The sequence below is a fragment of the Falco biarmicus genome, chromosome 1 (genome assembly GCF_023638135.1).
Source record: "Falco biarmicus isolate bFalBia1 chromosome 1, bFalBia1.pri, whole genome shotgun sequence".
In the NCBI taxonomy this organism is placed as follows: Eukaryota; Metazoa; Chordata; class Aves; order Falconiformes; family Falconidae; genus Falco; species Falco biarmicus.
Window position 1 is genome coordinate 18,068,006 of NC_079288.1, and position 15,330 is coordinate 18,083,335.

At 44.0% G+C, this 15,330-nt stretch overlaps 1 protein-coding gene across 7 annotated transcripts in view; it reads right to left on the minus strand.

Annotated features, from left to right (window-relative positions):
• The window catches only part of VPS53 (VPS53 subunit of GARP complex), a 67,420-nt gene that overhangs the window by 19,970 nt on the left and 32,120 nt on the right, over positions 1-15,330 (minus strand). For all 7 annotated transcript variants that reach the window (XM_056340180.1, XM_056340190.1, XM_056340209.1 and 4 more), the window contains 5 exons: positions 12,317-12,411; positions 7,369-7,611; positions 5,754-5,901; positions 4,740-4,822; positions 1,026-1,104 (listed from right to left, as the gene is read on the minus strand). In XM_056340180.1, coding sequence (XP_056196155.1) covers positions 1,026-1,104; positions 4,740-4,822; positions 5,754-5,901; positions 7,369-7,611; positions 12,317-12,411 — 648 coding nt within the window. The remainder of the gene's footprint in view (positions 1-1,025; positions 1,105-4,739; positions 4,823-5,753; positions 5,902-7,368; positions 7,612-12,316; positions 12,412-15,330) is intronic.

The following is a 15,330-nucleotide window of genomic DNA, read 5'->3' on the forward strand; positions in this document are numbered from 1 at the left end:
AAGGTTGTGGTTTACTTGGGTATAAACAGTCAGAGCTAAGTGATTCAAATACTACTATGCTACATAGGTCCACGAGATCTAAGGAACTGACACGGCACACATGCAACACCTGAAGTGCCAAGCCCTTCCTAACAGTGTTATTTTACTGGGGGGGGGGGGGGGGAAATCCTCTTTTCATTTGGAACATGTACAAGCTCTATTACCAGCTGCATTCCACTTCAAATATTAGCTGGGGGTGGCGGGGCTAGTTACAGCTGGAATACATCATAAAGCAGAAAGCTATTAAAATTCATGGCAGCAAGACAGTGTGTTGATCCTACAAAAATGGAGCTCTATGTTTAATATTTCTAATTAAAAAAATAGTTCAATCCACTTTTGTTGTCTTCACCTCTGTCTAAAGCAGTCTGGGTTTTCACAATACTTTGGCAAGAAAACACAGCTCTGCATTTCAAACGTATAAAAGCCAGCAGCATAACTGCAACAAAATCCTGACACACTAATCATATGGGCCTCTCTAGGAACGGCTCCATATGTCCTTGAGAGGATCACAGAAGCAATAGGGCTCAATCTCAGTTCCATATTACCCTTTGAGTACCTCAATTTCACGGCCGCAAACAAGCAGGCTAGGAAAACTCCTTGTCAAAGAACACAAAGAATACAGCAAATGAGAAGGTGTATTTGAAATTTCATGTTAACAAAAGTTTTCCCATTTTTAAAGGCTCTCACTGGCATTAGGAGTGGAAAGAGAAAGCCTTATGTACTTACAGAAAGTATTTCATTGTCTGTGTGTTTTAACGTGCTGCAAAAGACAGAAAGCTCTAATCTGAATAATAAAAGGTTTTGGAGTGAAGGATATATTTATAAATACAGCAATTGCTGCTCTAAGAAGCAACAAGAATTCTATACACGGCTAAGTGTCAAGGCAGCGTAAAAGGATGTCAGTGGTGAAATCAAGCAATCAAAGCAAACAAGAACTCCACAAGCATCTTAAGGCTACCTGCTCCCAAAACAAATCCACCCCCTACCTTGCTCATAGCAGTCAGGGCAGGGTCACAGGCTGCATCCAGGTCCTGCACTAACAGCTGTATGCTGTTGGAGATCACACTGGAAAAAAAAAAACCAACAAAAAAAAAAATCAAGCATCAGTTTTAGAATAGAACTTGGCAACACAGTGCCAGAACTGGCGTATTTGAAGAGAGGAAAATCATCTATTAGCTGACAGTAGCATTACGCTGTGAATATGCATGGCTAAAACTTGGACTGAAAAGAAGCCGGGAAGTTCTGCAAGCTGTCCGTCAGGGAGCTATACAATGGGCTTTAGCATACAGAGGACATCTTTTTACAGCTGACTTTTCTCTGTTGTGACACATAGAAAGGGCTGGAGATCAAAGGTGTCAGGTGGGGTAACTCCCACCTTCTCATCGGGAAGAAGAGAAACCCCTGAGTACCAAGCCCAGACTGGGACTTGGCTTTGAATTTAATCCAGTCTGCATAAAACTAACATTTTATCATCTCTCCACTTACTCAGTCAACAGTCTACTACTCACAGGAGTATGTAAAGAGGATTTATAAAAGTACATCTGTATGACTTCTCAATGTGTCTCCCATTTGAGAAGATCAAGGCAGAGGTCTTATTTACACTATGTCTAGGATTGCCGCCATCCATTGTTTGAGTTTCTCGGAGACATACACCAGACTAAAGGACACATTAGTCAAACACATTTCCCTGCCTCCCCCCCTCTTTTTTTTTTTTTTTTTTAACAGCGTGATATTGCTTAGAGACATATTTGATGCCACCATATTACAATGTGCATAAAGGTGCAACTGATCCTAAAACAACAGCCAAGAAACACTGTCTGCAGCAGCTCAGACCACCCTCAAGGGCACGTAACCCAGCACTCGCATTACAGACAACTGCTGCCAGAAGTAATAAGTGACTGTGTTTCACTAAGTAAGTACAGTTTTTAAAAACAGTGTAAACTGTAAATCTGCCACAGATGCCTGTTTACAACTCCAGAATTATATACGTAAGAACTGGGTTTTACTTTTGCTCTTTCTCATGCTGGTAGCACAGATGGGAATCGCAGATCTAGAAGAAATCTGACCAATGCTTCCTTGAACCATCCTTCACCCCCTCGTCTTCTTTGTGAAGTTCTGGGTACTACTCTGGAGCTCACGGTTCAAAATACTTTTAACTGTCCCCCTCCTCATCGAGATATGGCATCACCCACTCCTAACTGCTGCCGGGATCTGGGTGTTGCTCTGCACAGAGGTCATCTGCTCCCTTTCCTAGAGCTCTAGCACATAAGGACTGGAACAGGATGTCAAATAAAAGAGTGTTCCTTCAGAGCAATTAATTTTTTTGTAAAGGCAAACTCATCCAAAATTAGTTGGAAAAATTAGTATGGCAGACAAAGCGACTACTGGCTTCAAGTTACACGATCTGAAACTTGCATTAGGATAAAAAAAGCCTGTGACCATTTCTGCTGGTGCCTCTGCTTCTGCTGGGCACTACAGGATTCACTCCCTTGGGGGATTCCACCAGCTCAGGCAGTGCCAAGGGAGCTGAACTGAAATAACCAGCTCTTGGGCACAGCTGACTCCTGCAGGGCACCTGCTGTCAGTGACTTGTAGGAAAGAGTCGCGATTCAGCACCCAAATGAAACACAACCTCGCAGTGGGATAAAAAGCGACCTCACCACTAGCCTCCACATGTCAGGAAGCTGTCCCAAGCTGGCTCACCAAGTACAGGTTCTCACCTATAAACCACAAGATTGCAAACAGGGAGAGAAACTTAGATCTGTCTACACTTCAAAATTAACACCTGCTGTAGAGGAGTAACGGTGCAGCAAGAAGCACGTTGCAAATGCAAAGCATCACCACGCCCCAAGAGGGCTCACACCCTGGTTCTGCTAGAAGCCACTTCAAACCTTTGCCCCAGGCAGCACATAACAGTACTTCAGCAGCAGTTACTGAATCCTCCTAACAACCCCTGGCAAAAGCACAGAAGCTGACAGATTGGGAAGCTGAGGCCATAAATGAGCAGTATCGTCCTAGCACGGCAAGTTCTTACTATGGCAAGCTCAACACTTCAGGCTTTCAAGGGGTCTCTGAACGCTGCCCATAATCTCACAACAGAGCAGTAGGGCAGGAGGTGGGAACCCTGGATTCCTGGATTTACATGACAATACTTTTCCTTTGGTTGAGCTTCAAGAAGAGCTCATAATTTTCCCCACGTTTCCTAAAGAACATGGTTAGCCACCCCAGGGGTAAACACACCACCACCCCCAGCCCGCCCCAGCTGATCACTTCATACACATTTGGGGTGGTTCTGCACTCTCCTTTCTGAGAAGGAATAAACACTTTCCCAGGTATGTAAACAGCAGTGTTTTATCACTTTCTTTATGACCATGCCTAACATCAAACCCTCAAAGAAACAACTTGTTTGATGTTGAATGAGCAAACGCCAGAGAGGTTTATAGCAATGACTTACACTGACAGAAGACTGGACAAAGCGCTATACAGGAACAGACCGAAAGTCAATTAAAAAGCCTTTGCTACAAGATACATCAGGCCTGTCAGTTTAACTTTAAAGCTGTCCAAACCAGAAGATGTCAACTATACTTTTACATGATTTCCAAAATACATCATATTGGCTGCCTACGACCAACCACCTTGTGAGTCAGCCACCAGAGAAACTGAGCAGCAACTCAAGACAGGTCATGACAAAATGCAAAACTCACCCTCATTTGTCCACGTTAAGAAAACCCCATCATATGGCATGTTTTATTTCTACTCCCCAGCTACTTTGCTTGCTTTGACACAGCAACCCTAGCTTTCGGTCAGGGATTCACTCTTTAAAACGTCTGAGAAACATCTAAAGGGAAGGGAGACTCTGCAGCCTGGAACAGAGCCTAACACCATGTGAAAAACCTGGATGGAGATTCAGTGGGATCCTGCCCACTGGAGCAAGAGAGGAGGAATCACAGGAAGGAAATCATCTGAAAAAAAATCTTGCTGCTATCTGGGCTGAATCTCAGCTTCAGGGAGAAGGAGAGCTGGTGATAGGGATTATTCTCCCAGCTTTGCCAAGGTTTTTCTTTTGTCTGATGTAAGGCAAAAGAATTATTTTTTTGCCTCCATTTCCTTCTCTCAAAAAGTATTCAGTCTGCTTGTCAGTGGTGGAGAGGAGTGGATGTTAGAGGAGAATATTTTTAGCGTCGTTACGTGAAAAGTTATTTTAATGAATGGTAATCTTCTCTCAATTATAATCCCCAAATATAAGATTGGATCAGTCTTTTATGTCATCTGAAATGGGGTTTGATCATACTGACAAGGCTGCTGATTAACAGTGGGAAGTTAAAGCAGGAAGGAATGTACTGAAATAGCTTCCTTTCTTGAAATGTAACAGCCACCTCACAGAGCTGCCAAGATGCAAATGATGTTTCAAATGGAAACTCACTGTTTCCTTTCCCCTTTCCAGTGCTCTTGTTCCTTTGGCTGGGACGATGGGGAACAACTACACCTCAAGTCTGTACTACCGCTGCTTTTGGACCAGCCAAAGGGTGACCCTTCCTTCACCAGGGAAATGCCCATGCCTACGCTGTGTATCTGGGTGGGTCGTACTGCTGGCTGCGTCCTGCGGCACTGGGATCTTGGGCTTGTATTACTCCAGCACCATCTGGCTGACAAACTAGGATGTTTGAAACTTTGTGGGAGGATGCATCTGCTGAACATACATGCTGAAAGTGTCCATCTCTCCCGTCAGGTTGATTCTCTCCACTAGACTTGCATCCACTTTTTCTTTGAGTTTCTCTTCCAACTGTTAGGAAACAAAACAAGCAACAGAGAGATCAGCTTTCTGACTTGAAATGGCCATTCTTGAAAACTTATGTCCTGGCAAAATCAACCTCTTAAAACCTAATCTGTGCCCAGACTATATCCAAAACTCAGCCAGTGAACACTGGAAAGCTCGTTGGACACCCTAGACTGACCTGCCAGGATGGCCTACAGTGGCATTGTGTCCTCAAAGAAGTCAACCTCCAAGGTAATTTTAGTATGACATGCTAATGTACTAGCTTAATGCCGTGGCACCTGTCCTGCTAATAAAGATGTTTTTCAACACTCTGCCTGTGCCCAGACTGCAGAGGAGGAGGAGGAGGAGGAGGAGGATTTCCAGTTCTAGTGGTGGAGAGGCCTTGATACAGCCAAACATCACAGTTCATCTACTGACCTGAGGCATTTTGAAAGCACCTTAATGTAACAAGCACTGTGGGTGCAAAGCATATCAGCATAAATACCTCCTCTCTTCACTCCACTTTGCCCCCATATTTCATGCACATGTTTTCCCAAACCTATTTTGAATTACTGGCTTTCTTGTTTTAGGAGATCATGAACCACGAGAAGCGTATTTGAAAAAAAAAAAAAAAAATTGGTCCCCAATCCAAAACAAATTATGTAACAAGTATAAAAGGATTTAATCTAAAACTGATGCTGCAAAGCAAGATCACAAGCAAATGACTTTTCTCATGTAGAAACAACAAAATCAGTTCTTTCTTTGAAATAAAGATTTAATAGTGTAATAATCAATGGGATGCTACGCAGAGCAGACACTACTATGGCTATTTTAGTACTTTTGACTCTTCCAGTCTCCACAGCAGCCTGCCCCTGAAGAGGGAGCAGCACGGCATCTCGTGACAGAAGAGGGGCTGCTGCTGGGTGCCACCTCAGAGGTGCTATAGAGGAAAGCTCACCTGCTGGGTGGTTGCCAAGCAGTACTCTGCAGTACTAAGGATGCTGCAAATGAGGCAGAGTTCTTCCAAGGTGAACTTTGCCACTTCAGAGCCTTCCTTTTCTTTCAGCAAACTAGTGATGGTGAGCCCACCGCTGCTGCTAGTTGTCCTGGGGGGAAAAAAACCCAACAAACACAAAACCTGTAAGGCTTTCAGGTGTACAGACACGCACACACTGCAAAATTACTACTAGATTTCAATGTCATAAAAAGCCCTTGTGACCACAAAGTCCAATGCCATGTGCAACACTGGTCAGTGTCATTCTACATCAAACCCACAACAGCTATTTTTGTTAAGGATTATCTTTTAGAAAGACAAACAGAACTTTGTATCAAGTCTTCCAGCAAAGGGCAACTTGCTCATTGGCAACACGATAGATTAAGATGCAAGTGGAATACGGCTTCCCCCAGCAAGCTTCACCCTCACTGCCAGGTACTCAAAATTTAATTAAAGATTACAGAAAAATCTCAGTAACTATCAGGCAGCATATCATACTTATCTTCTCGGTACTAAACAGATGTCAGCACGCATTTGAAACTTTGGTAACCTGTTTTAAAAACTGATGATATCAACACAGTAAATTATAAAAGATACCGCTGCTTTCCACTGTCTTCCAGTGATTAACTGCTGTGTATCAACAAAGAAAGACTCAGAACAGTTCAAAGTCAGGAAATTCCCTACCTCTCAATCTTTTATAATCCAAATCCATTAAAAAAATAGGACAGTGATATTTATCTTGGACAGCAAAAATGGAGCACACAAAAAAATGTGTATAAAGAATGCAACTGAGGTCTGATGGAGAACGCACATTAAATTTATCTTTCCACTTGTCTGGATGTAACTCTCTCCCCTTCCATCTGTAAAAGATTTTACTGGTTTCAGAAACTCATTCTGCTGCTCCCAGGTTTACAAGGGAAACAAACTGAAGATGGCAAACAGCATACAAAATTATCTGTAGTGAAGGCTGGCAATATCTCAAGGAGCTCCTTTAGCCTGTACACTTACCTGTATTGGTGTAAACTCATAATGATTTCCTTTCTTTCCACTGGATTTACATCTACATATTTTATTCACATATGTAAAACGTTACAGAGCAGAACGAGTTACCAGTAAGCACTTTAGCATCACACAAATAAACCACCTTCATTATAAATTATTACATGTATAATGTTGAGCTAAGGCAGCTAAGAATCAGAGTATTAAATCAGTTACCCAAGTAGCAGGGTAAGTGCAATTCTGCAGGCCAGAACTCTCCAAAGAGACTCGGGCTGGCATTTCAAAAGGAACTTCAAGAAACTGTAAATCTGACTACTAGTCAAAGCCAAATACGAAGCTATCCTCCAGGGGCCCTTAAAAGAAAAACAATGTCCACTTGGTCTCTTGCTGTTTCTCAGTGCAATGCACTGAACTTTTGAGAAAATTGTGAAGTAAATGTAGTTATATTGTTGCTACATGGTTTCTTTGAGAGTGAAACAGAAGTGATCACAAGTATGTATTTATTATCTTCACAAAGCATCTGGTCCTCACTGGAATGTCTCACCAGACGGTGCTGCAACATTTGGGAAACGAAACTCACTTGGGCAGGTTTCCAGACAGAATTTTCCAGGCGTATTCCCGAAGGTACTTCTGGAATATGGTGGTCAGGGCTATCATCGGCTCGCCGGTGCTGAGCTGGGAGCACTGCACCATGCACTTCTTGTAGTACACAAAGAGGTCAGCGCAGCTGGGCAGGACAGCTCCTCCTTCATCCACGTTGGGCTTGGGGGGACCTTGAGCCTTGAAGTCAGCCACAAACCTGTCAATCAGTTCGCCCAGATTTCTGATGCGGGGGAAATACATAAAGATATTTTAGTATGTTGGGGGAGGAAATGGAGGGAAGAGAGAGAATAATGCTTAAAACCAGATGCCCTGTCTTGCAACACCAGCAAACACATTCCGATTTTAGCAGTCAGGTATTCCAGCCCTTTCTTATCTCCACCCTTTCAGCACAAAGCTCACACAAGAACGTGGACTGGACCGATGAGTAATGACCTTTTGTACTCAACAGTTTTAGTGGCAGCTTCAATCTGTTCTCCAGTCACAAATAAAAGCTCGCAAGTCTGCCAGGACTGGGTTCAGCACATTTGATGCAAGTGCATAAAGTGTACGCTCAAGTTTCATTCCTGGCACTGGCAAAAGTAACAGTCGGGCTTCCCCTATCAGCAGCCTCCGGAGCAGAGCTCGGGGAATACGGCTTTTAAAGGGATGTGCTCAAAATGGTGTGCCATTTGCCATTTCTTGGTCCCATTTGGATACCACCTGGTTTTGCACAACTTCACACGTCTTTTAAAGAAGTTTTATTTAGCATGAGCACAAAGTGCACTTCCTACTTAAAGTCTTTTTGAAAGCATAAAAAGCCTTCCTATTGTCTCCAGTGATTCATTATAGCCTAGTCCTTACTCAAATATTTTCATCTTTAGGCAACAATAAACTTCACTCCCACCATTTCATCACGACAAAAAGGCTTTCTAGCATGGCAGAGGGCCAGAACCATCAATACAGAACCAAAGAAGTCTTCTGATCTTGGGGAGTTCCTCTGGTCCTACTCCTCCAGTGACAGCACATCCGTGTCAAGAACCAAGACCAGCTCTCCTGACACCAGAGCTCAGCTAAGCGGAGTAACCTTTGCCAGATGAACTAAATCAGCAGTAAACCTCCTCCCCCAGACGCACAAATACACACAACCCTCCACAAGGAAGTCTGGCTTTTGAGGAATGCATAGACATTTCAGACAACATGCCCAAATGGAGTTGTGAAGTTCCTCTCTTTTATATTCCCACTTCCACTACTTCCCCCAGCTCTCCCCTTCCTACGGCACAGCCTTCATGCCTCTCGCTGCTGAGGGTGTAACAGCTAAACTGAGAGCTCATGCAAAGAGACTACGTGAGAATGGGCATGGTGTTACTGATGGCATGGCAGCTGAGGCTCTTCAGCACGTCCTCACTCACCTCTGCCAATGGAAGGGGTAAAAAACCCTGCCAACCATGAAAACTCTTCCCCAGTTTCTGTCCTTCCTTTCTTTCTGTCGTGTGAAAGAGTAAACCCACTCTGGCTCCAGTTTCCCAACGAATGCACAGCACTGCACAAGTAGAAAAGGTGCCCTGTCTCGTCCCTGAGAAACTTACAGGTTGCTGCACCAAAACGGATGAGCTCCTGCCGCGGATGATCCACCAGCCCAAACAAATCTACAGAAATATGCTTGCAATATCAGGGCTTTAAACCACGAAGCAAGGCTCTTTGGCTTAAGCTAGGCTCATAGGCGATTGCAGAGATGAGTAGCCCCTTTTGTCAGGCTTATTGCTTGCTGCTTTGAGCACTTTACATAGCTCTGATTCCACAGATACACACAGTTCCTCGGCTTTGTTACAAGAACTGTAAAAACATCAGGCTGCTCAACTGATGTGATAAATCTCTACACACTGGCAAGAGCAATTGAATGCTGAAGTGAAGCATTGATTGTATTCGACCACAGTGAAGCAAAATATACCTCCCCCCGTAGCTGCAGGAGAGCCAAACAGATGGCTGCTGCAGGAGGGCTCACACGTGCTGCAAGCTGAAGCATTCCTTCAGGTTCTCAAGTAAAACGGACATGGCTTGCTCCTTGTCAAAAGGCCCACTAAATTAAACAGCTGCATTTCCACCTCTGCATCTGCACTTTGCTCCGTCTGGGCAACAAAGTGGAGCTTTCTTAGCGCTCACCCGCCACTTTTTTTTTTTTTCTTTCTCGTTCTCTCAGTCTCAAGACACGGTCAGGAATGTCAATGGCTTTTGTTTCTTTATGCTTACTCCACATGTTCGCCTCTTCTCCGAGGCAAAGTGAAATGTATCTACATTTTCCTGGTCCCCCAAGGTCTTGTCAACTGGGATGGACGAGCAAACGCAGCTGTCCAAAAGATCTGGGAGTGCAGCGCTAGAGCTTCATGCTTGTTCTGATCCTAACCTGGAGAAACTGCCCATCAAAGGCAGGCTGTGAGGACTGCTCTTATCTCAGCACGGGATTGACACAAGCAAACATCAGGATGTTGTGCACTAAGGGAACTAATATATTATTAATGCACACCTCAATTGGTGTCAATCAAACTTTCACAACAGTCTCAGTTGGCCCAAAATACAAATAGGAAGGCTAACAACCTTTGTGTGGTACAATGGGAGCACAAAGAATTTGGCAGAAAAAGCTACTGGGAGTTAAAACATGAAGGCGGCAGGAATACTACAGAAAATGAACATTTTCTCTATAGATTCTGCAAAAAAGCTCCAAGATATTCTCTGGTAGTACAGATGTGGTATTTTTCCCAACAGCAGCATATTCATTGGGAGCAAGAACTCACCAAATTAACCAAGAGAAAAATGAAATGAACTCGTATAAAGGGAATTTTATTCTGGTTCTTAAATCCTTTCATTCCTATATTCCTCTTTCATCTTTCTTTCACTCAACCCATTCAGTGCTTTTTCTGCACCTCTGGCAATCAAGAGGAAAAGCAGGCAGCTCCTCAGCTGCATGACAGAACACCACAGTGCTCAGTAAGTTGGTCTGTTCAGCGATGTGAACAGTTGGTATCTGTTGGGTGCTGGGGAAGGGCAATGGCATTGAGACGCCTGGACCACTTCTAGGGCAGTTTCCATGGACTGGGTATTTTGGAAGCCCATCTGCTCACGAGGCCATAAACACACATCACAAAGTGCCAGTTTTCCGAAGCTTCTGAATGCACACATGCATTTCAGCACACTTAACCACAGCTCTGCATACCCCCAGCACTGATGGAGCTCTTCCTTCACTCCAGCAGAGCAGCTCAGCTCACATGTGTATGCCTCTGCTGCTCCAACAGGCCACAAAGAAGAGCTAAAGACACACATCCCAATGGGGCAGCAACGAAATCTGCTTTGCTGGTAAGAAATCTGATATTTACACTGCAGCGAAGGGTGGGGAGCAGCATCTTTAAAGTCTTTCTTTCAGGTGTCTCCTCTTAAATTGCTACAGATTTTGGCACTGTGTATCTTGAAATGCGTATGGCAACAATTTTTCAGAAAAAAAGGTCCAGGCTGCTTTCTGCCACAGTCTTAGGGCAATGATGAAGAAAACTATCACACTATGCTCACTATTCAGAGCCCAAACATACGATTAATTATCCAAGCAACTCCTCATTTTCAGACATCAGCAACAGATTCCGCAAAAGTTCAATCAAAGGGGGAAGAAGAGAGGAAAATCATAAAGGAAAGCAATTTTTGGCAGACGGGCAGCATGGGGAATACTGTGGCAGTTTTCCTTTGAACTCCTTGCAGCCTGTGGCTATAAAGCTAGTATAAAACATCTCATGATTGTAAAGGAAAAGGAGGGGAAAAAAAAGCAACTGAAAGGGCTAGGAGCACAGTGGGGTAGAATTACCAAAATGGGGATTAAAATGGCCCCCAGTGAGAAAGGAAGAAGTATTCAAATAAGTTTGAGCTCAGCTGGGCTGAGGGCAGGGGGGAGAAATATCCATTTCCCTTTGTTATACTGCGGAACCTAAACGCAGCATGACAGATCATTGTGCAAGGTTTTATTTATTTATTTAAAAAGCATAAAAGGTTGATAGGACATAGGAAAGCTTTTTCAAGATGGCTATCTTGGAGTACGGACAAAATCAGGATGGTATGAGCCTCAAGTTATGCACTCTGTCATGTGTAAGTCCTTGGAAGACAGAAGGGCACAGATGAGTTACATGAGGCAGGCACCTCTTTCTCCTTTCCAGCCACACACCTGCACTAAAAGGCTGTATTGGACCTTCTTCAACCACCTCCTCTCCCAGCTGGCGCAGTTGTTACAGAGATGTTATTTAAACCCTGGTGTGAATCAAGGTGCACAAGACATTGTGGTGAGAGCTCTAAAAACTTCGCAGAGCTCTAAGCTGAAAGCTCCTTTCATTCAAGTTATTTTGCTGCAAGTCAAAGACAAAGATGAAGAAGTGGTCCAGGGAATAAAGCCCCTGACAAAGTCCCAATCTGTGAGCAGTGATAATGTTATCTTACAGCCAGCTCATCTACGGCAGCTTTCATCTAAGGATCTCAAATAACTAACTTCTACAAAGCAAATCTTGAAACTCCTCTGCCACAAAGCCACATGTGTATTTTACAGAAAAAGCAAACCTACTATTTGTGGAAGGCATGAGACGAAAGAAAGGCATATGTCTGCAGTGGGAATTGCAGAGGCAACAGAAGCAATTTCAGAAACACTAAGCCTCTGCAGAATGGCAGCAGGCATCGTTCCTGCAGGCCTTTGCAATTACAGACGAAACCAACATCCACAGCCCTCTGAACACTCATTTTTGCCCAAGCAACGGTCCCACTCATTCTAACCTTCCTGAACCACGAATACTGCTCCTGATGAAATTAGGAAGCAGACTTTCAGGAAATTAATTTTCTGCGGCTTGAGTACAGAATCTAGTACAATCCAACTGCAATACACATTCAAAAGCAAATAAGCCCAAAAGAACATGCTGGTTACTCACTTGTCCTGGGACTCGATATACACGTAAAGGTGAGGCTCAAAGCACTTGGAAACAATGCCATGAAAAGGATTGTCAGGGACCTTTGGCTTCTTTGGCTGTAAGAAAACATTTAGAGAGTTGGTTTCAAACCTGCCCTGTAAGACCTAGAAGAAACAGTAACTCCACGGCACAAAAGGATTTAAGTCTTCAGAAATATTACAACACAGGAATTTGCTGTCAAATAATCAAAGGCATATATAATTGGCAGAATACACAGCCTCTTCCTCTTAACAGAGCTGTTAGTATTCCAAGGAATTATCCTTTCACTTGTAAAATATTCTTAGCCTTAAAGAGAAGGCTGCTCCATGCTAACAGATTTCAGTAGAAGAATCTTAATGCAGCTCGTAAATAAAACCTTGCTGAACCCTTCCAACAGTAACAACACTCCACTAGTCACCTCTGAAATTAAACGTAGCAGTTACTTGGAAGCACCATTGAAAAATCCCTACATTTTAGAACATTAAGAATAATAACTCAACATTAAGACTTCATCAGGATGAATTTTATTTAGATAAACAGCACGTAATTACCGGCGGAGCTGGAATGATACAGGCAACATTACAGGACTGCTTTCACCGTGAAACGCGTTTCTGGGGATGCAAAGACTTCTATTTTAAAGTCACATTAGAGCATTAAGCACACGTGTCATTTAGGAGTCATCCGGTTTAGTCTCATTTTAGTTTAGTACTGCACTCTCCACCGTGGCCAAGCACATCTCACTGAAGCCACCAGGACCACTCATATGCTTCAATTTGTGCATGTTCAGGTACCAGGCTGGGCAGGACCTTTAAGCGCATTTTTGCCCTACAGCTAGATTATGATATTTCTTTTTTTACTGATAGACAATTTTTCTTGTTGCTTCCCGGCAAGCTGACAATTTTTCATTGCCTGCAAAGAGGGCTGCAGTGACTCTGGAATGGAATCTTGCCTCTTTCCACAAAAAGCCAGGATCAGCTCCCAGCCAATGAAGATACGAATTTTTCCAGTTGAAATTTTTTTTTTCTTAGCAGAAGAAAAGCAAAACAACAGAGCCTAAAGGACATACTCTCCCAAATGACAGAGGAGGTGGCACTAAGTCTTTTGAGGAAATAGCAGAGAATGACAAGGAAAGCATTTCTCAGCAATGATTAAGACTCAGAGACACAATGAGTACTAATATACGCCTGCAAACCAAAAGTGAGCAAATGGTTTTATGGAGACCAGACCACCTCTATGAGACTGGCTTCATTAACCTTCTCGCTAAGAGCACGACTGGAGAATGTACGTTTTTATGGCTTTGGGAGAGAGCCACTACCCGGCATTCCCGCCCCAGCCCCTTTGCCAGTGCCTGCCCGTTCCTGCCGGATGCACACAGCTCATCGGAGCTGGGAGGAAAACAATAGGTGGGAATTACAGAAACCTTCCAGCTGCCAAGTCTCCAGGATGGCAGCGCCAACACAGGGTTGCAGATTCATGATGTTTATGATTTACCAGGCTGGAAGAGCCAACTCCTAGAGCAGGACTGGTTTTCTGCGTGTGCGCGTGTGTCTTTGCATCATGCTATTCCCAGCATGTCTGGTGGAGAGAATACTAAATCTTTTAACAGTAGCAGTGAAGCTGTATTTCTGAGTGTGCAATCCCATCCAAAAGCTGCAGATGTTTAAGCTATTTCCTCCTTGAGTTTGATGGAAATAATAAAAGGTTACTGTTGTCACAGTAAGGAGGTCTGCAGCTGGCCCAATTTCCTTTCATTACAATCCAAAGTAAACAGATTAAATCAAACTGCTAGGATTACTAAAAGAGGTTCTTTTTTAACATGGATTCCCCCCGCCTCAAACTCTTGTGCTCCCTTACACTCCCAAGTGTCTTGAATTGTCAGGACTAGTGTCTTGGAAGAGCTCTACCACTCAAAACTCATCTTCAACCCTTCCCATCCTTTCTCTTCTTCAGCTAGTGGCAGCAGAAGATGAGACCTCCACCATGAACTCACCAGCACTAACCACAAGCTTCGAAACTGAGATGTCGGAGCCCACGGGGTCCCCATTTGGCAGACAGGTGCCTGGGGGGCAGCTGCCCTTGCAGCAGAGTCCCGCACTGTGTTGAGCATGACCACAGGGCATACCCAGAAAGAGAGAGCAACCTCACCACAACCGGCGTTTCAAGGGATAGCTCAGTGGATGGCTTCGTACCAGCTTCCCCATGGGCAGGCAGCAGAGCGGTTCCTTTCTCAGAAGCACCTGAACTGCTTCTGGCCAGGGCAGTGCATTCTACTGTTCAATAAAACCAGCCCTAAGCAGCCTAGTTATTGCAATTATCTCTTCACCTGCCCTCTAACACCACTGACTTCTCCAAGGATGTCCTCTCATCCCAACACTGCACAGCAAAGCTGACCTTCTCTCAGCTATTACAGATAGTGGAAAGCAAGCTCTTCATGAAAAACACACCACACGTGTCTCCCCAAGTCCCCAGCTGCCGTCTTCCAGATCACTGAAAGTCCAGCTGTATTTTAATGGAAAGAGAAAAACTTTCTTTAACCATTCCAACACTGTGGATGGAAGGCGGAGGGCTGCCTTTATCATGTGAAAATCTGGAGGGGGTGCAGTGCACCAAACTGTGCTGGTGGACAGCTACCACCCCCCAGTCTCCCCAGGGGCACGGATCTGAGCAGGTCCTAGGGCCCTCGTGATCCATCAGGATACCACCTGTAAATGGCCCATTTACAGGGCTGTAAACTCACTGAATAAGGAGAGGGCATGTGCTTCAAGCAACTTACAATTGAACACTTAGAAAACATCCACCTGGTGAGTAAAGAAATATGGGGTTTACAGGCTTTGATATCAGTGCCAATTAAAACAACTGAGTTTACTATTCACTCCTTTAATGTTTGCAGAGGGCTTTGGAAACCCAGTGCCTTTACAAGTGGTTAGGTGGCACCTGCTTTGCAGAGGTAATGGAAGAAAAGCACTACAGAGATAAAAATCCCAGAAGTAATATAT